This window comes from Podarcis liolepis, assembly GCF_965112155.1.
Source record: "Podarcis liolepis genome assembly, chromosome: 11".
Classification (NCBI taxonomy): Eukaryota; Metazoa; Chordata; class Lepidosauria; order Squamata; family Lacertidae; genus Podarcis; species Podarcis liolepis.
In genome coordinates this window covers 50,427,405-50,448,191 of record NC_139565.1, presented here as the reverse complement: position 1 = coordinate 50,448,191, position 20,787 = coordinate 50,427,405, and the positions used below count along the sequence as shown (strand labels likewise).

The 20,787-nt window shown below is 43.2% G+C and overlaps 1 protein-coding gene across 6 annotated transcripts in view; it reads left to right on the top strand.

The window, feature by feature from the left end:
* Nucleotides 1-19,768, top strand: part of MALT1 (MALT1 paracaspase) — a 43,380-nt gene extending 23,612 nt beyond the window's left edge. For all 6 annotated transcript variants that reach the window (XM_083465864.1, XM_083465862.1, XM_083465860.1 and 3 more), the window contains 8 exons: nt 3,471-3,674; nt 6,983-7,160; nt 9,849-9,923; nt 10,872-10,999; nt 13,735-13,884; nt 15,221-15,378; nt 15,561-15,686; nt 17,815-19,768. In XM_083465864.1, the coding sequence (XP_083321990.1) occupies nt 3,471-3,674; nt 6,983-7,160; nt 9,849-9,923; nt 10,872-10,999; nt 13,735-13,884; nt 15,221-15,378; nt 15,561-15,686; nt 17,815-18,270 (1,475 nt within the window). In that variant the 3' untranslated portion in view covers nt 18,271-19,768. The remainder of the gene's footprint in view (nt 1-3,470; nt 3,675-6,982; nt 7,161-9,848; nt 9,924-10,871; nt 11,000-13,734; nt 13,885-15,220; nt 15,379-15,560; nt 15,687-17,814) is intronic.
* The last annotated feature ends 1,019 nt before the right edge of the window (nt 19,769-20,787 follow it).

Genomic DNA, 20,787 nt, shown 5'->3' with positions numbered 1-20,787 from the left:
TTGTACTCCATTTGGGTAACACTTCCACTTTTTTATTTGAAAGAAAAGATTTACTTGGGATAGAAAGTTTTGTGAACCAAAAAAGAAAAAAATGCTGTATGCTATAATATTTCTTCTTGAATTCCCCTTTAGTACTGAGTAGGTGGTACAACCCCCCCCCCCCAGACCTTCATGTTTAATAAATATCTGTTGTACTCTAACCAAAATCTATTAGCATTGTTTGGTTTTTGTGGTAGCACATGAAGCATTAGGTCCTCTGTTCTTTGGATTGCACACACCCATTTTGCACTCCATGTGGGAGCTTGCTTAATAGTAGTAAATTCTTCTCCACAGATGTTATTAAATGACCAGTTAAAATAGTGTTGCCCTGCTGAGAAATACATGTGGGTCTTTTGTTGGTGCTTTCATAATTCTTTGAAAATTGGGAGATAGAAAAAGACCTGTAAAATTGTGAGGAGTCTCAAATGGGGCTTAAATACATCAGTGGGTTTTCACTGCTTTGTTTTAATTGTAGAGCTCCTAATGGCTAAATTAAGCAATGTCTCTTCACTTTCTTTGCAGGCAAGGTTAATTTCTTGCTTCATTGCCCAACGTGAGATTTGGCTTCCTGTAGAGGGTGTTTGAACCCCTCCTGGGAAAGTTTCGACTGGAATTAGATTGTTTTCTTGGCATAGAACTTTCTCGATAAAAGAGATTAAAGTATAGACCTGTACAACAAAAGGTCAGCTCATTCTGTTAGCACAGCAAAATGCAAACCATTTGCGTGATGACAGCGTTTCCATGCTGCATGAGAAAGGTCATTGCGGTGGGGAAGTATATTACGCTTGCTGCTGGACTGCTCCAGTTAAGCTGTACAAGTTTATCTCTTGTGATGGAATGAAGTTGCCTAGACTTGCTACTACTGATTGAGTATTAGTACCTCATCAGATTTTCTGGGCATTGGTTCTGCAGGGACCATCCAGCAGCAACCTATGATTGACATTTTCAGTACTGGACAAGGCATTTAGGGCTCATCTATGCTTAGCTTTTGCCCCATGCTTTCTGGTCACAGGTATGTGCTTTAAAGCTCTGTATTCAAGCTCTCTTTTTTTGGTCCCGGCACTTTCCCCACGGAAACATGCTCTTTAATGCTGCACACAGATTACTCCTTGCTTATTCCACAGTCTAACAGTTTATGCATCACTTCAGAGTGGTAAGGTTATGTACCACATCCAATGAGGTTAATCCAAAGCGTGATTGTTGCTGAATCCATAGATTGTCATTTGCTCCAATTCAGCAGTAAGGAGCTTGTTTTTGCACAGAAAGCTCTGAGGCAAGAAAAGTGTGGACTTGTGCCTAGAAGTGCAGCACAAAAGGATAAGCCTGCTTTTGATCTGGAAGAAAGGTGACCATAACAACTGCAGGGCAACTGTGTTCCCATCCCTCTCCTTTGCCCCCCACCCCTTAAGCTCTGATCAAAGATGATAGCTGCGTGGTGGGGAGAGACAGCTGTTGTAATTACATGGTTTAGGGGCAGGGAGAGAGAACACTAGGACACCGTGGGGGAAATGTTCCAACCTACTCTCCTCTAGTTTACGATAGATAACTCCCTCCCCCTTTGTGCGCCCTTCACCCAGAGACATACTAATGGGAGGGCAAGTGGGGCAAATGTCCGGGGTGGTTAATTTTAAGGAGTGGCGTTTGCAACACTAGCAAGACTCTGAGCTTTCATTTAAGAAGAAAAAGTTCACAAGGCTACATGCTATCCCCTATCCCCCTGCAACTTCTGTGAAATGAGCTAGCCTAACTTGACTGCTCTACGCCACTGACAAACAGTGAAGTCAGAGCTGTGAGTTGAAGGCCTTTGTGCAGGAGAGAAAGTGGAGCAGCCACAGTTAAATAGTTTCTCAGCGGCAGTAGGCTCAAATCTCTTCTTCCCAGGGGCAGTAGACTCTACAAATACACCTCTGCCTCCACCACAAATGGTAGAGTTACATATGACAGAGGGGGAGAATACGTAGACCAGTATACCACAATCTAGCATAGAGATGGAACATAGGCAATACACAGGCTGTGCACAGAACCATGGTTCCATTGGTGATTTCCCTCTTCAGCGCATCAGAAAAATGATATATGGGACAGAAATTGCATGTCGAGATTTTCTGTTCCTTTCAGAGGTAATACTGTAGAAAACTACATCCTCTTACTGGTAAAGGTTTATATGGAATAGATGCAGGTTTTGAATTGTATATGATCAGGTCAGTGCACTGGAATCTACTCTGCTGAATGTCTGCCAACATAGCTAAGAAAACTGAATTTGAAAACACAAGGGCTTTTTACTTTCTAGGCAAAGTGCAGCTTAGAATTTGGAGTTTGTGTTCTAAGTTTCAGGAAGCAATGAAAGAACAAATACATAATGTATTCAACTAACTTTTACTCAGAATTTAATGGCCATAACTAATTAGGTCAATTGATTTTAATAGGCATACTTTGACTAAAAGTTAGTTTTGAATTCTCAAATTGAAGCAATTATTTTTGCTGTCTTCTGCTTATAAGAAGACGGGCAGTCTGCAGATTGTTTCACTAATTTACAGTTTCTCATGGGATAAGAACAGCTCAAAGATACTTTGCTGTCAGTGTAAATAGACCTGTATTAATGACTCTGTGTTGTACCAACCCATTAAACAAGTGGTCATTGAAACCTTGAGAGTGTGCAGTCATTTGTAACTGTCTCTCTAAAATGGCTTTCATTGTGATAGAGCTTGGCAGATTGTATTTCATCTATAAATGATCTGTTTATTTCTAAAGCTACAAGTATAAACAGTAAATTAAGTCCAAGTTAAAGAGACCAGCTCATGATAGTTCCAGGAAATATGTCAAATCTTATTATGATAAATAAGGTATGTGGTTCTTTTAAAAAGCATTTATTTCAAACTGACTAGATAAATATACAGTGTTAAAGGAGCTATCAGTACCTAATATTCTCAGTTCTGATAACTTGGCAAACCATGGTAGAATATGCTTAACAATGGTGTCGTATGCTGTCTCAATTGCTACACCATGGTTTGTGATTTGCCAAACCATGATGTGAAGTGGGTTGTAAACTACAGATTGTGCTACCTATGCTATGGCATAGTGTCTGAATTGACAATTCATTGCTTCACCTCCTGGAGCCATTACACCTAAAGAGTGCTAAGCACATTTAAATCATGGTTTGCCTATACACATGGAAGTTCAAGCCATGATTTGGGTAATAAACTATGGTTAGCAGAAGCAGTGACTATGGTGACTTAGTTTAGACTCCTTGCCCTCCACCACTCTGGAATATCCCATTATAAGACAGAACAAACCCTTACACCTTTTCAACATGGGGAGTACTCAACGTGTAAGAGATGATAATAATAATATTGATTGTGGAGCATCCTGTGGCCCAACTCTGAAAATGCTGTCCTACAAAAGTCCTGTCATGTTTTTTGCTTTTGCTTTTGCAGCGGTAGACAAAGTAGCGCTGCTGATGGGAAACATGAGCTATTATAATCATCCTAAACTCAAGGCTCCGTTAGTGGATGTTTATGAGTTGACCAACTTGCTGAGGCAACTGGACTTCAAAGTGGTTTCTTTGCTGGATCTTACTGAACCTGAGATGCGGAATGCGGTAGATGAGTTCTTATTGCTGCTGGACAAAGGAGTATACGGTAAGATCTAGTAGCATGACAGCCTGTCAAATTGATTGTCAGAATGTATCTTTTAAATATTTCCATTTCCAAATTACCTTGTCCTATGCTCTTAGTAGACCCCCTATATTATGTTAACCATTATATAATTTTTGGTGCCTGGAAAACTGGAAAATGCAACATCCATTAATTTGAGTTGCACTCCAAGATAGATAGATATGTTATGTTAAACTAGAACATTATTGAGACCAAACATAAGAAGCTGCCATAAACCGTCTTAATAACATCAAATATTTATTTTTCATGAAAAATTATTATTGTGGGGCCAAGCAGTGGTTTAAATTGGCAACAGGTGTCAGATGAAGTTACAGCAACAAGGGGAAGTTACTGGATATTTTCTTACTTACTTACTTACTTACTTAATTTCTATCCTGCCCTTCTTCCCAAAGCAGCCCATATTGAGAATTTCTTATTGATCAGATGGCTGACGCTTGTCTCATTTTGTGCTGGCTGGACTGACATTCAGAATGCCTTCCACCCTTTATACGCCTGAGCCAAAGGGTCACAATGACAGGAAGATTTATTGGAACAGCAAAAGTGTCCGCAGACTTTCTGACGGCAGCATACTTTCCCATTCCCTTTTTTTAGTGCTAGCTTGTCGGGCACCTTTGGGTCAGTTTCAGCTATAGATTTACTGCTGGGCACTGATGACGTCTCGAATCACAAACTACACCAAAATATGTTGACTTCAACTTTCTCTTTTATTGATGTCTTTTTCCATTGTAGCAAAATATTTTAAGAGTCCAGAGATAGCACAGCACAATCTGAACACTCTTTCCACATCTAAAATTCTACACACCCATCTAAATCACGTTTTCAACATTGTGATATGTCACCAGCTGAACATCACAATATATTGATATATCATGATAATTGAAATAAGGAAGGAACTACTACACAGAGGCAAACAGAACAATGTCTTGGCAACTTCTACTACTTAAGGGTCTAAAATGGATAGATGATATTATCAATCACCTCATAGCCACTTTCAGCAGCAGGCAAGCCAAAATGCATCCAAATGAGAATTTGGTTTTGGATTTGGCTACCAAATGGCGGTAGTCAGGACAATCCAAAGTACGGTGATGAGTCACAGTGAATACAAATAATCTGGGACTGTCAGCAGGCCTGCTAGGCAGCAGAAGTGGCAGCAGCCTGGCAGCGGCAGAATCAGTGACGGCGGGGGAGAGGAAGAAGCAGCGACAGCCTGGCATCAGTGGCACAATAATCAGCAGCCTGCGAGGCTTTGCCATGACAGTTGTTGGCAGCAGAAGCAGCAGCAGCCTGCAAGGCCTTGTCATGGTGGGGTCAGTAATGGTGGCCTGCAAGGCCTTGCAGCCGTGGCAAAAGCGGCAACGGCCTACAAGGCCTTGTCATGGCAGTGGCAGTAGTGGTGGCCTTGCGGTGCGGCAGGAAACAGTGGCAGAAGCAGAGGTTGCCCGCAAGGCCTCGCTGAGGCAGGCTGCCACAGCTTTTGCCATCACCTCCCACTACCGCCAGGAGGAACTTGCAGGCTGCCACCACTTCTTGCCACCATAGCGAGGCCTCGCAAGCCTCACTGCTTGTGTCGCCATGAGGCCTCGCAGGCTGCCACTACTATTGCCGCCACCTGCCATCACCACGAGGCCTCACAGGCTGCAGCCGCTACTGCCGCCATCTTGACAGCGTACAGGTTTTTTTTCTCTTTTTGTTCACATAACTTTCTATGCCAAGTACATCTTTTCTTTCAAATAAAAAAGTGCAAGTGTTAACCAAATGGAGTACAAAGTACTGAAATGTAATTAGCTTCAAATAGTGAGCTTTCTGATAATGCATGCTTGGTGGAATACCCAGCTTTACACATATTTCAGCAGTGTTGAAACAAATGCACTGGCTATTAGCTACTAAAGTTGTTGACATTTGAAACCTTAGGCAACTTGCAACCAGGATACCCATGAAGCACCCTGCTGGATCTGGCCAAAGCCCATCCAGTTGCGCCTTCTCACAGTGGCTAATCAGATGCCTATGGGAAGCCCACAAATAGGACCTGAGAGCAACACCTTTTCCCTACTTGCAGTTCTCAGCAGACCACCACTTCCCCTGGTAAAGGGAGCGCCCACCTTCTGGAATGCCCTCCCCTAGGGGACGCTCAAGGGAGGTAGACAGTAGTAACCTTTAAACACCTTCTTAAATCACACATGTTTACTCAAGCTTTCCTGGATTCCTGACTGAATTAATTTCAATTATCTGTTTGTACACCACTCAGTTTTGTGTGTGATATATAGTTTAGTGTTGTTTTTGCCTTGTTTCCCCAAACTAGTTTTAAGGAAATTTTACTTGTATTTTATTCTTGTATTTCTTTTGTTTTTATTTAACCCAGTTCTCTGTGTGCATGTAACACTTTTGCACTCAGCTCCTGGTCTGTGTTTTAACAGTGGGGATGATGCTCGTTCACTGTGCCAGAATGCCCTAGTTTTGCTTTTATAGCCCAAAGTAGGTCTGGTTCTTAGTTCTTTACAGTTTTTGAGTACTGAACAAAAGAGAATTTCCTCGAAGATTTGTTCTTTCCAGCTTTGTTGATACCATTCTATCTTTTTTCACATGATTGGATGCTTCCTGTATTGGTTTTTTGCATTTTTGAGTAGTGTCCTTTGAATGTTTGTGGAACATGAAATAATGCTTTATTGCAGGGGTTGGACTAGATGAGCCTCCGGGGTCCCTTTGAACTTTACAATTCCATGACTCTGATTGGATAGGTAGAGGACCTGTGGCCCTCTAGCTGGACCACAACCCCCATTAGTCCTGAACATTGGCCATGCTAGCTGGAGCTGATGGGAGTTGTACTTCGACAACATCTCAAGGAATATAGGTTCCCTACCCCAAATTTTCTGCATTTTGGTGGGCTTACCTCCATACCCAGAAGGACTTGTGCTCACCATGATATTGCATCACCTGGTTACTCCCAGAAAAGTGTCATTTGCAATGCAAAGTGCAAAACATAAATTCGCAGCTGCTGCTTTCCTCACTTCAGTGTGTTGTATAGTAAAAATGTGCCACTACCTGAGCATTGCAGTGCACAAGGCTGTTGCTCACCTCATTCCAAGAATGGGGAGATTGTAGTACATTCAGCATCTGCTTGCAGTAAATCCACTGCCCCACTTATGGCATGTGTGATTTTAAGACTATAGAAAACTGCCTTATTCTTGTTTTCTTTGCAACTTAATTTAATTGAATTAGTTTGCTTAATATAATCGCTAAAAGCTATTTTAACTGTGTGTGTTGTTTCTCCCCAGGGCTATTATATTATGCTGGCCATGGCTACGAAAACTATGGTAATAGTTTTATGGTTCCTATAGATGCCCCAAATCCCTATCGAGCAGCAAACTGTCTGTGTGTACAAAATATTCTCAAACGGATGCAAGAAAAGGATACTGGCCTCAATGTATTTTTACTGGATATGTGCAGGAAAAGGTATGTAATTGCTTTCATCACTTCCCTGGTAGATCAAGGCTCAAGACGCCATGTTGGCGCTAGAAAAACAGGCAAATGGAACAGCTGAGAGATTAGCTTTTATTAACTCAACCATCTGTATGCAAGTGTCGCAACCTTTCCGTTTTCTTCTCCAGGCTCGGGAGAGCGAAAGCAAAATAATAGGGAATAAAATAAACTTGCTACATGGTCATGTTTGACTTGTTGGGTCAGTCTCTGGGAACAAAGGAGGGCATGATTCACAATCCAGATAATGGTGGTTCAGATAAAAATTCTTTTCTTCCCACCCAGAAAAAAACAGTGTTTTGATTACCACATGAAAGCAGAGTTGGGTAGCTTGTTCAAAATACTGAAAGCTCCTTTCTAACAGATGAAGCTGACATCCTATTGACTGGGAAGGTGGAATGTCAGGCTGGCATTTTTTCCCTCTAAGATCTTGCCGTGACAGTATTTCCCTGCTCTTCCTCCTCCCAGGGAATATTAGCTAGGAAGAGATAACAGCTTTTACTTCAAGCCCCTCCCAACTTTCCTGGGCTATTATTATTATTCGTTTCATTTCTATACTGCTTTATATTTTTAAGCAGTTTACAACACACTGAAACATCGACTAAAACAATCCAAAATAAAACATTACTGAAGAAAGTCAGATATAAAGCATACATTCAAAGCAACGTAATTAACAGGAAACTGAAATATTATTTAAAATATTTCAAAATAAAACATTGCTTCAGGTAGGACTGAATCTTCAAAGTTCTGGACAGGCAGATTCCAGCTGCTTTTCATGTAAGTGTAACCTGTAGCCCTGTTCTAGATGTTGTTCCACCCATCGAAGCCAAAGCAAAGCATTTTTATAGAGCTTGTGCACCATTTTGGGTTTGGGTGCTTCATAACAGCATCACCACCCTTGGCCTAACTCTAGAGGGGTTTCAGGGCAAAAAGCATGAGTGTGGGGTCTTTTTCTGCCAATGAGCATGGGCAAGTGCCAGGGAACTTGGATGCCTGTGGTGGGTGGTGCCCGAAGCAAAAGGCAGCTGAGCAGCAATTTCTTTCTTTTGGACATTTCCACCAGGCAAAAACCAGAGGTTTTTACACCTGCGCATCTCTCCAACAAGGCAAGCAAGAGGCATTGATCACAGTTCATGGACATATTCCAGCCAGGCAAAAGCACTCAAGGAGCAGGCAGAACAGAGCCAGTGAGGGGGCAGGACCTGGGCTACATTTGGCCCCTGGGCCTTAGGTTCCCCTCCTCTGCCTTTAAAGACTAACAAAATTATTGTTAGATAGGATTCTGTGGGACAAAGCCCACTTCATTAAATGCGTAAAGTGGTTACTCAAGCAGGCAAGGATATATACCCTGGATACAGACAGGAAATGGAGGGGGAAAGTAAATGTAAGAGAAGAGATGCAGTAGGTGTATCTAGAACATAGCTGTCAACTTACAGATTTGAAAATAAGGGACCAGCAGCCTCGAAAATAAGGGATCAGCAGCCAAAATAAGGGATCAACAATTACTTTGATAAAATACATATTTTGTTGCATGCAGATGGCTTTAGATACCTATTAGGTCCATGAATTACCATATAGTATATATTCAGCACAAAAAACAGCAACAATTTGTTGTTGACAAACGACAGCTGGACATCGAAAGGGCCCCATTACCTTCAGTAGCTTATTTAAGGGACATCATCAATAAGGGACAGCAGCGGGACATGGCGCTGGGATAAGGGACTGTCACGCCAAATAAGGGACGCTTGACAGCTATGATCTAGAGATGTGAAGACCCATGGGGAAAATGGGATCAGGGGCCTTTGCTCTAGGCATTTCAGTACCATGCAGAACACAAATGGTTGAAAGAAATGAAAACTGGTTTAAATTTTGCATTTATCGTCCCCTTCTTTCAAACAGTTTGCAGGGTTATTTTCTGCTCTCCAGAGTTTCTCTTTCTCACTGTGGTCCTTGAAGAGGGCTTTGGGTTTTTATTTCTTGGCATTTCAGGGCCAAGATGGGCTTCTCAAGGCAGTTCACAATATATAAAGTCATAAAACAGGTTAAAACTCAGGTGTACATAATGAAACAGTTCGTTTCAAATCAGTGGCAGCACTAAGAACACAGACTGGCATCCTTGTCCATTAAAAAGCAGGTGCAAATAATTCTTTAAAGCCCATTTAATACCAACTCTTACTGTATATAATACTGAATGGCTCGCAAGACTGACTCAAGTTCTGCACTTTAGGGCAGTGATGGAAACCTGTGGCTCTCCAGATGTTGTTGAACTTCAACTTCCACAATTCCTATCCATCAGCCATGCTAGTTGAGGCTGATGAAAGTTGGAGTTAAACAATATTTGGAGAAAAACAGGTTTCCTGTCCCTGATTTAGGACTGGGCTCTTAGGATAGAGGGGAGACTTTTATGCAACTGCAACATGAGCAGCTCATGAATGTGGAAGGAAGCTTATTGACCAAAGCAAATTTGCTTGGTTCTTTGTTGCTTGAGTTGTTAAAAGCAAGTGATGGAATAAATGGCAGAATTTGGGGGGAGGGGGTTATATAGAATTTTCTATCTATATAATAATGTCATGGCTTTGGATATAAAAAAACATTTTGTTTTATCCTCAACTTGCCCCAGATTCAGGCTGTTCTTCTCATTTTGTATTCTTACATTTATTAAAGGAATGAATATGATAATACCGTCCTCATCTTGGATGCCCTGAAGGTTACAGCTAACATTGTTTTTGGATACGCCACGTAAGGCTGATTATTGTACCTGCATATTTTGTGTGTGTGTGTGTGTGTGTATGAGAACAGAATGATTGTGTTAATGTGTTATGAGCTAACAAAAAAAAAAACCTCAGTATAGAGATGGATAATAAAAAGACAACAATTTGCTTGTGTTCCAGCAGACCCTCATATACCTTGTGGGCACATTACATTTGAGAAAATCTTTGAGTTGTATTCAGTTTTAAGTAGACCCATTTAAATCAATGGCATTCAAGTTAGTTATAAGTAACTTAAGACCCAGTGATATCAGTGGGTCTACTCTAAGCATGATTTAAGTCCGGATTGAACCTCATGATTTCATTTTTGTATCAACTTTCAACTTTGCATGTGTGTGCCTCTCCCACTTCAACACAACATAAACACGGTACATTCCTTTTGCTTGTTTATCTGAGTGCAGCATCTCCCTGACCACTTGACCGAAAACCCAGTTCAAAAGGCAGATTGGGGTGATTAAAGGAGATTGTGCATTCAGATAAATGTGATGTGCCTCATTCCATTAATTGGGGAGTTGAGAATTCTTACCTGATTTTAACACCTGTTTTACAGACAAGATAATAGGCCTTGCTCTGGTGTTATATTCAGGTAAGTGAAGCGGCTAATCCTGAGAACCCTTTTGTTCATGGTTTGGCAAACTAACGCCCACGGACCAGATCAGGCCCAATTGCCTTCTGGATCCTAGCAAATTGCATCCTGGCGGTGCAAACATTTGTGAGCAAACATTAATATTTATTAACATTTCTTGTAAAAGTATACTTTATTTGTATACTTTATTGTGAAACATGAACTGATTTTTCAGAATCCTGTAAAGTCCTTTTTATTTTACTTTGACAAAGCAACATTTTTGCATTCTGTTGTGCTGCAGTTATACTTTCCCCACCCATCTTATGCCTCTGCTGTTGTTAATATGCATTTAAGGTGCCAAGGAGCAGAAGCTTTTGAAATTCAGCAGTCTGGCTTAGCCAATGGGATTTTCATGAAGTTCTTGAAGGAACGCTTGTTGGAGGACAAGAAAATTACTGTGCTGCTGGATGGTGTAGCAGAAGGTAAGGGAAGTATACCTGAGCCACTAGGGAAGTTTGCTTGATTGAGAAAAGTGTGGTGCAGTGGTTAGAGCAGGGGTGAGGAGCCTGTGGCTCTCCAGATGTTGCTGGACTACAACTCCCATCTGTTCCTGAAAACATGGCCATTGGCCAGTGATGATCAGAGTTGTAGTTCAGCAACTTTTGGAGGGCCAAAGGTTGCCCACATCTGAGTTAGGGGGGCTGAGTAAAACTCTGGTTCAAATCCCCACAGAACCACAAAATCACTGGGTGACCTTGAGCCTCACTATTTCTCAGCCTAAAGGTAAAGGAACCCATCACCATTAGGTTCAGTCGTGACCAACTCTGGGGTTGCGGCGCTCATCTCGCTTTATTGGCCGAGGGAGCTGGCATACAGCTTCCGGGTCATGTGGCCAGCATGACTAAGCCGCTTCTGGCGAACCAGAGTAGCGCACAGAAACGCTGTTTACTTTCCCGCTGGAGCGGTACCTATTTATCTACTTGCACTTTGACGTGGTGCTTTTGAACTGCTAGGTTGGCAGGAGCAGGGACCGAGCAACGGGAGCTCACCCCGTCGCGGGGATTCGAACCGCCGACCTTCTGATCGGCAAGTCCTAGGCTCTGTGGTTTAACCCACAGCGCCACACGCATCCCGCATCTCAGCCTAATCTACTTCAAAGGGCTGTTGTGTGGATAAAACTCCTTGATGGAAAGGCAGAATACAAATGCAGTGAAGTGTAAAACATTTCATTTGCACATTTGAGGCCTTCGGAGCAAACTGTGTGTTATGCACAAATGCATGTAAAAGCTGTTTTGATTTGGGGGGGGGGGTTACAGCCAAAAAGCAGCTCTGAGAGGCTGTAATTTTTTAACAGAAGTTGATAGCAGGGGTAAGGTATATGCACACCCATGCTTCATTCTTTCCTTTCAAACTCCCCCCCCCCGCCCAAATAGCAGCCCAAACTGCTTGTTCCTAGATGAGGATAAAGAACAAATGTACACCAGCCTTTGTAAATAACTGTTTTTGGACAGCTATGCCTGTCAGCTGAAATACAGCCTGCTCCCCGTAACCTTTACTTCCTTGAGATGAGATGAATGGCCTGCCCCAGTGCACCCTGTGTTTCCTACTGGTTCTAGTCAACAGAAACTGCCAGCAGGGGATGGCTGGGAAGACAGCCTGCTGGCAAACAAGACGGGCATCTTTTTCCCCCTCCCTGAGGAGCAGCCTGACAGGGCAGATAGAAAACAGCTGCTGGCCTCCAGAAGGCGTCAGAATTTCTTAGAACTCGGGAGAGAAGGATGGGGGTGGATGGAGGGTGACTGGGCGAAAGGCAAGCAGGAAGAAAATGCTTGCGGGAGGCTGGAACAGGGAGAAATGTAGACTTTGTGTAACCAATGCCCTGGGTGGGAAACTGAGTGGAAGGAGGCTGGAGCCTAGTGAGCTGCAAACCATACCTGAGGAAAGGGAGTTCTCTTGAGTTCCTGAAGGGAGTGGATGCTGACACGGACCTCATTCAGAGGACTCCGTTGCCTCAATGTGGTCCTGGAAGCAAAGCGCAAGAAGGTCCCCCCCCATTCTGCTTTGGGGAAAGCAGAAGTGAAATTGCCAGCCAAGGAGCTGCCAGATGGCAATATCTGGATGCCTAAGTTCTTGAGTGGGGTCACTGGCTGACTATTGGAGAGCAACTGTGTACAACCCTAATCCAGGGAGGCTGCCTTCACGCCAATCAAGACTTACTTCTGGCATTGCTGGGGGTGGGGGTAACTATTGGAGTGTGCTGTAGCACTTAATCCCTAATAAAAGCTGTGAAATGAATTGTGTCCATATGCAAAAGACTAACAGGGCTGTGGGAATGGGTGGGTGGGTGGCTTTTTGATGTACCCCTGCCCTTGGAAGCACAACGTATAACAATACTACTAACACATTGGGGTGCATGTTTGCTTTGTAGGCACAGCGATAGATGCATCCAAAATGGTGGCATTGTTTTTTAAAGGTATACTTTATCTCCTTTCACAGCCCCAGAACACTGCTTCCAGCCAGGATAGACAGAACTAGGCAAGATGAGCCATTCGCCAAAGGCAGTTCCTTATATAGTGAATTCATTTTTTTTAAGTTGCAGAAGCGATGTTCAAAAACTACTACCGCTGCAGAATTTCCTTATGAAAAAGGCGGCTATGTAACAACATTTTAAAAACATATAGAGTACAAAGGTGTACAAAAATGCATTAAAATTGTTTAAGGATGCTAATGATGTGACTGAAAATAGATGGAGAACCCCAACTAAAAAAAAGACAACTGTTGGAAAAGATTATCAGTCTAGCTTATCTGTAGTGTAAAACGATTGGAACATGTATTCTTGTAAGCAGAGTGCTGCAATTAAGAAGCATGTCTTTTCCTGGGAAGGATTTCATTGACTGGAGGATCTATGCCTATGCATGTGGGAGGGAGAAGATGAAGAAACTTGCCATGCAGCTTAATAAATGTTTGAGTCATAATGAATGCTAAAAGAGCAGGGGAGGCGGAGTTCTCATGGAGAGGAACTTGGACGGTATGTTCCGGACTGTAGTGAATTTTGAACAGCCAGGCTTGAATGCCCCCTTGAAATCAGGTTTGTCATGGAAACGCTGACACAACAATAACCATAGCAACATGGCGGCTCTTCTGGAATGTAGGTGCTTTAATTAGAATTTTCAGCAGCTTTGGTTCCCAGAAAATGATTTGCATCTTTTATTTTTAGATATGGGCAAGTGTCACCTTACCAAAGGCAAGCAGGCTTTGGAGATTCGCAGCAGCTTATCTGAGAAGAGAGCATTAACTGATCCTGTTCAGCAAACAGTAGCATCGGCAGAGTCATTAGCGCGGAATCTGCAGTGGGCAAAAGCTCACGGTATGGGTGAAGATGCTGTTCAGGTTGATCTATACTCCTCATGTCCCAGGGTGTGGGTGCACAACAGCCTTATGTACATACTGAAATAACTTGGCTTACCTCCCTCGAACGGTTCATTTCCCTAGATTATTTGTTCAAGGATAGCTAACCTTCAATGAAATACTTGAATACTGCACTCACCCTTGGCAAACCCTTTCCAGGGGCTGCATGCCACCAGTGGGTGTGGCCACCCCTACTCTTGCACTCACATGTGTGTACACACACATTCAGGGCACCTTCTCCAGCGTAGCCCCACACCCAGCAGATCAGTTGAAGAGCAGGGCTTATCATCAACCCCTCTCCGTTCATCAAATGATCATTCTAATAAGCATGGGCTTGTATCCCCATCAAGGTTCTGGGCTGTGCAGAGAGTTCTACACATCTCTGTCGACCCCAACATCACCTCTGTTTTATTCCCCCCCTTTTTTCTGCCACTAAAATCAGTGGAGCCTTGGTGGGGTGGGGCTCATTAATTTTTTCTTAGCGGTCAAGCTCCCAAGCCAAACACATTATTACATTTGTATACCCCCCCCCTTTCCATACAAAACATCCACAGTGGTTAACAACTATAAATCCCACAACAGAAAATAGCCAGTTCACAAAACAGTCAGTCAGTACAGTGATACCTTGGGTTAAGTACTTAATTCGTTCCGGAGGTCCATTCTTAACCTGAAACTGTTCTTAACCTGAAGCACCACTTTAGCTAATGGGGCCTCCCGCTGCGCCACCAGAGCACAATTTCTGTTCCATCCTGAAGCAAAGTTCTTAACCCGAGGTACTATTTCTGTGTTAGCGGAGTCTGTAACCTGAAGCGTATGTAACCCGAGGTACCACTGTATCATAATGATGAGGGGACAGTGACATCCCATAGCCCAGGGGTGGCTAAGCCATAGCTCACATGCACCCAGGTATATGAAGTGACCTTCCAGGCCCTCTCCCCATAGCTTCATCTCCTTATCTGCTCAGCTAATGATAACTTGTAATTCATTTCATGTGTTGCTAGTAATGTGAAGGAGCAAGATCCTCTCCAGTGAAGTTACTTATCATTTTAGGGCAATAGCAGAACTGTTGATAGATGCCAGGAGGAGATGATCTGTGCAAAATGTATGAAGGAGTCTTGAAGACTGATTATAATCTGCTCCCATTAGTTTGTAGATCTCCTAGATGCTGAAATTAATCCTGATGTTCCAGTCTGGATAATGACTAAGTACAGCATGAGGAAAGATGCAATTTCCCCAACTAATTTTGAAGGAGAGCATCTGTGTATTACCACTAATCAAAATGTGTTTGTTTCCAGAACTTCCCGAAAGCATGTGCCTTCAGTTTGCCTGCGGTGTTCAAATTCAGCTGGGTTTCGCAGCAGAATTCTCCAATGTCCTGATTGTCTACACAAGCATAGTAAAGAAGCCTTCTGAAATCACTGTTTGCAAAGCTTATGTTACAGATTTCCCCCTCGTAAGTTGGCGTCAGGAGCTTGGTATGAGTTTATTCTTTACAGGATTATAAAAAACATGAAATTTGCACTTTGGCCAAAACCCACATATTGCATGATCTGGCAGCTAGAGGGTGGTGGTGGTTGTGGGTATATAGCTTTTAATCCTATAAGTTAATTTCTGCTTTTTAACAAATTTGAACAGGACTTGGATGTCGACCCCAAAGGGGCAAACAAGGGGACTCCTGAGGAAACCGGAAGCTACTTGCTGTCAAAGGACTTGCCCAAACATTGTCTCTACACTCGAATAAGTTCTCTGCAGAAGCTAAAGGTCATTTCACATTACTTTTGTCTCACAAACTCATTCTGTTTGGCACTTTTACACCAACTGCTGCATGAAACAGATTGCACGTTTTACAGGCCCACACCCATCTTGGTAGCCTCCAGTTACTACTTGCCCTTTGAAATACCTCAGCATAAATGTATGATTTCCCTACGGATGCAACTTTGCAGGTTAAGCCAGCAGAGAATTATATGCCAAAGGCCTTCAGTCTCGAAAGGTTCAGAGTCCAGATTTCTGAATATGGCTTCATGGATATTGGGGGAGAGCAGCAGGCTGCAGCAGTAGGAGTTTTGTTTGTGTCAAGGCTGAGGTGGTGGTAGGATCACAACTGCTTTGCTTTCTTGCTGCACCACTAAGGTCCCTTCCAACTCAATTCTATGATTCTAAGCTATTGGAAACAAAACAAATCAGGGCTCCGATGATGGCTGTCGCCCCATTTGCGCTATACATTTAAAGCTGTATCACACCACTTTAAACCTTTGCTGCTTCCCCCAAAGAATCCTGGGGCTTGTAGTTTGCTAAGGTCACAGATGATCGTTAGAGTCCAATTCCCCTCACAGAGCTGCAATTCCCAGCGTGGTTTTGTAGTCAGTCCCTCTTCCCAGAGAACTCCTGAGAACTGTAGCTTTGTGTTGGGGAAGAGGGATCTCCTAAAAAACTCCCAACACCCTTCACAAACCATGAACCATGACTGTTTTGAAGTGGCACGACGCTGCTTTAAAGGCCTAGTGCAGATTGGACACGACTGTGAGGTGGGAAATAGGGGAACAGGAGCCAAATCTGACTGGGCAATGAGAATGTACTGGGTGAAGGAACTATTCTGATCAGTATAAAACTGCAGTATGTGGCATTGGAATGAGGGTGGAATCTACATGATAAAGAACAGCTGGTGTCCCTTGGCTTATACATCATCCTAAATGATGAAGATACAGCAAGTGCTAAAATTGATTTATTTATTTTTTGAGGGGCAGACATGCTCATTTTTTGCTTTTGTTTCCCACGAAATGCAGATGTGCCGTTAATTCAGTCAGCATACAAAACTGATTATGTTAGTGAGAGTATTGGAGTTACCGTATTTTTTGCCCTATAGGACGCACTTTTTCCCCTCCAAAAATGAAGGGGAAATCTGGGTGTGTCCTATGGGGCGAATGCAGGCTTTTGCTGAAGTTTGGAGAGCGAGAGGGGTCGGTGCGCACCGACCCCTCTCGCTCTCCAGGCTTCAGGAAGACATCCGCAGCCTAGGCAGCCCTGCGGGAGGTCCCGCAGCGATGTCTAGGCTGCGGATAGCAGCCTGCTTCCCGGAGCGTCGGGCGCCCTGAAAGCAGAGCGCCCGGCGCTTCGGGAACACATCCGCAGCCTAGGCAACCCTACGGGAAGTCCCACAGGGATGTCTAGGCTGCGGATAGCAGCCTGCTGCCCAGCGGGAGGGGAGCCCTGAAGCAGAGCGCCCCCCGCGCCAGGCAGACATCCGCAGCGTGGGGAGCCCTGCAGGAGTTCCCCGCAAGGCTCCCCACGCTGCGGATAGCAGCCTGCCGCCCAGCGGGAGGGGCACCCTGAAGCAGAGCGCCCCCCGCGCGGGGCAGACATCGGCCAGCCCCACAAGCTCGGGGGACAGCAGGGAGGCGCAGGGCCGCCATCCCGCTGTTCCTCGACCTGGTTCTGTTTCCCCGACCTGCTTTGGGGGGGAAATAAAGGGATTTTTTTTTTCCTTTATTTCCCCCCCAAAAAACTAGGTGCGTCCTATGGGATGGAGCGTCCTATGGGACGAAAAATACGGTATCTGTGATGCAAACAGTAGCTTCTTTGTGTTTATTTTTTGCAAGTTCCATGTGGAAGGCAAACTCTTAACGTGGAAAGTGGAATATCTTTAGCAGCCGGTGTAACAGTTGCTTTTAAAATACAGTGTCTGTGTGCTTACAGCAAAACGCTAGAAATAGGTTTCCAGCGCCCCCCCCCTTTTTTTTGTCCTGTGAATTTGTGTAATTAGGAGACAAAAGCACTCTGATGGCAGTGAATGCTGCATTTGATGTGAATGCCTGCATTTCTTTCTTGGGGCATAACAGCTGCCATTATTATGAAGATTAATGATGAATTTTCTTTTTTTATTATTTCACAGGAAGACTTAACCTTCACAGTTTGCCTGCACTATGAATACGCAGGAGTAGATGATGTTGTGGATGAAAGGAAGGTAGTTAACATTGGCAAGCCGCTCATTGCGAGACTGCGCATTCATCAAGGATACAGAAAGAATAGTTGTTTCCACAGCTTCTGCGGGCCTGACGGGCCTTGTTTCGCCCACTCGCCTGGTGTAGAGGCAGCTGGATATAACCCCTCTCATCACAATCACCAGCCACATTGTTATACAGGTTTCCCCCAGCAAAGCCCAGCTCACTCAGGAAGTGTTTTGCAACCGGTGAGATGCCAGTGCAATATGTCTCCAAACAGGTTGGTCGCCTGGACACCAACCTGGTCCTATCCATCCAATTCGAACCAAAGCAACGTACCTGTGGAGACGACAGATGAACTGGAATCTGATTTCTCAGGAAGCTTGAGGCTGTCTCATCAACAGTAGTCGAAACTTCTGTGTGGCGGTTTAGCGGCAACATTCCTCAGGCAGTGATTTGCAGTGCTGCTTGTGTGTCTTGGATTTTGGGGAAAGGGCATTAATAGGTCTCATTGAATTATTTAGCCAGGATCCCAAGTTGTTGGGATTATGAGTTGGCACGTAGGTACTTAAGAAATCTTCTTGGACCACAGGAAATTCCCAGTTATTTTCCCTGATAAGGAAACTGCAGGGCATGTTGCAATACAGTAGTAAGAAAGAGTCTGATTGACTTCAAGCCCAGCTATTTATCATGGGAGAGTATGTGTACAGTATTCTCTTTTAACATGTTGAAAACAATTGGAACTGCAACAAAATGTTGCAGTGTGACGATGGTCTGCCTGTCCAGACTTCCAGCACTTCTAACCCCCCCACCAAACATTTCCCAACCTTTGCTCCCTAACAGCATTCCATGAGGCACTGAGCACATATAGTCCTGTATTTGGTGGAGGGCTCACTCCCTTGGGGTTTTTACCTCTAGAATTTTTTTCTATGCAAACTTTGGGGTTCCTCAAGTCTACTGATACCGTCTGCATGGTGCTGCTGCTTTGGCTACATAAGCAATGACATAGCCTGAGCACTGGAAGTAGATTACTACGTAATGATTTTTCTGCCAATGATTTTTAATTGTATTTTTATTGTTTCTTTTATTTCTTCTGCAGGCAACCCCCGATTTGCATGGGGATTGTGTTCCTGCCCCTCTCCCCACCAACATGTCAACAGAGTTTGCATAAGGCATAAGCCCATCCCATTATACCCCTGATCTGCCCTCATGTTCTGCGTAATTGAACATGTGCAAAATGGTCACTGCCTGTTGCTCTTTTTTTGTATTAACAACTTGCATCCAAGTTGCAATCAATACAATAAGAAATGAAATGCAAGGAAAATGCAGTTAAAAAGCAATTTGCACATTTAATATAAACATTCCATGGACCACCTGAGTAAAGCTCATGGACCACTGGTGGCCCACCAACCAGAAGTGTGGGAACCTCCTGACACAGAGGGGATGATGTTTGGAGGATGGCAGGATACCACTGGGTATCTGGTACTTTCCCTACATGTCTAGATGAATGCATGGGAACTGAACGATGGACTGAACGGAATATTGCTCTCATTCATCAATGATATTCTTATTTCTGTCCTCTGGAAGTTCCCGAACCTTTCCTCCTACAACAAGCACTGTACAAACAACCTTTGATTAAATAAAAGCACCTGCAGAATTTCTGGTCATTTGGGAACCAGTTTTGTTTTGCATGATCAATGTCTGCAATTAGTTTAAAAGGGTAGGAAAGAGATTTTTAATGCACCCCAGCATGTGAGATTATAAAGGCACCCCAGCCTCTTTAAAAGTCAACAAGAGTGAATCAGCTTTACAGGTACTCCTCATTTATACTGTCATTTTAAAAGGCCAGCATTATTATTATTTTGTTCATAATTATATGCAAGGCAATAAATTCCTTTTTTAAAATATTTGTATATATGTACTATATTCAATAAGAATTTTTTTAAAAGTTCAGCATTACATTCTCTTATGTGTCTAAAGGGCCTGTGGTATGTTAAATTTAGACTCTTACCTGCATTTCTGGGGGTAAGGAATACTAGGCAAACTGAAGCACTCTATCCAAAACAATGCTAACTAAACATTAGCCAGTTACAGATGGGTAGCCGTGTTGGTCTGCCATAGTCAAAAAAAATAAAAAAAAATTCCTTCCTGTAGCACCTTAAAGACCAACTAAGTTAGTTCTTGGTATAAGTTAGTTCTTGGTATAAGTTAGTTCTTGGTATAAGCTTTCGTGTGCATGCACACTTCTTCAGATTCTGAAGAAGTGTGCATGCACACGAAAGCTTATACCAAGAACTAACTTAGTTGGTCTTTAAGGTGCTACAGGAAGGAATTTTTTTATTTAAACATTAGCCTTTATTCTAGATTTCTGCATCTTAGCACTGTGGAATTTTGCATGTGCTGGCAAATGTGCAGGAGAATTACGATACGAGAGGTGTAGCTGTATTAAGGGGGAGACAGTCGGGAAGTGGTTCGGAAAGTCAGTAGACAGCCATTGGGACTCTAGGAAGCAAGGAGGAAGAGAAGCCAAGGAACAACAGCTTGCAAGGTTGCAGGTAAGTAGACACTTGGGACGGAACAGATAAGTCAGTGGCAAGTCAGTCTGGAGACTGGAGAAGATCTAAGCGGTGTCTAAGGAGCGAAGGTCTTAGAAGCTGTCAGGAGTGGCGGGTGATTTATCCAGAAACGTGATTTAGTTATATTTGTTTTAAATGTTTTGTTGATTTTATATTTGTTTTTCTTGGTGGTTTTATGTATATTTGTTTTTAATTGATTTGTGTATTTTAAGTCATGGTTTATATATAATTTGACTTGTATACTACTTGGGAGAATTTTTTTGAGCAAGTGGGTTTGTACATTTTCTAAATAATTGTCGGAGGAATTTAAAGAGGTGTTGTATACAGTGGTACCTTGGGTTAAGTACT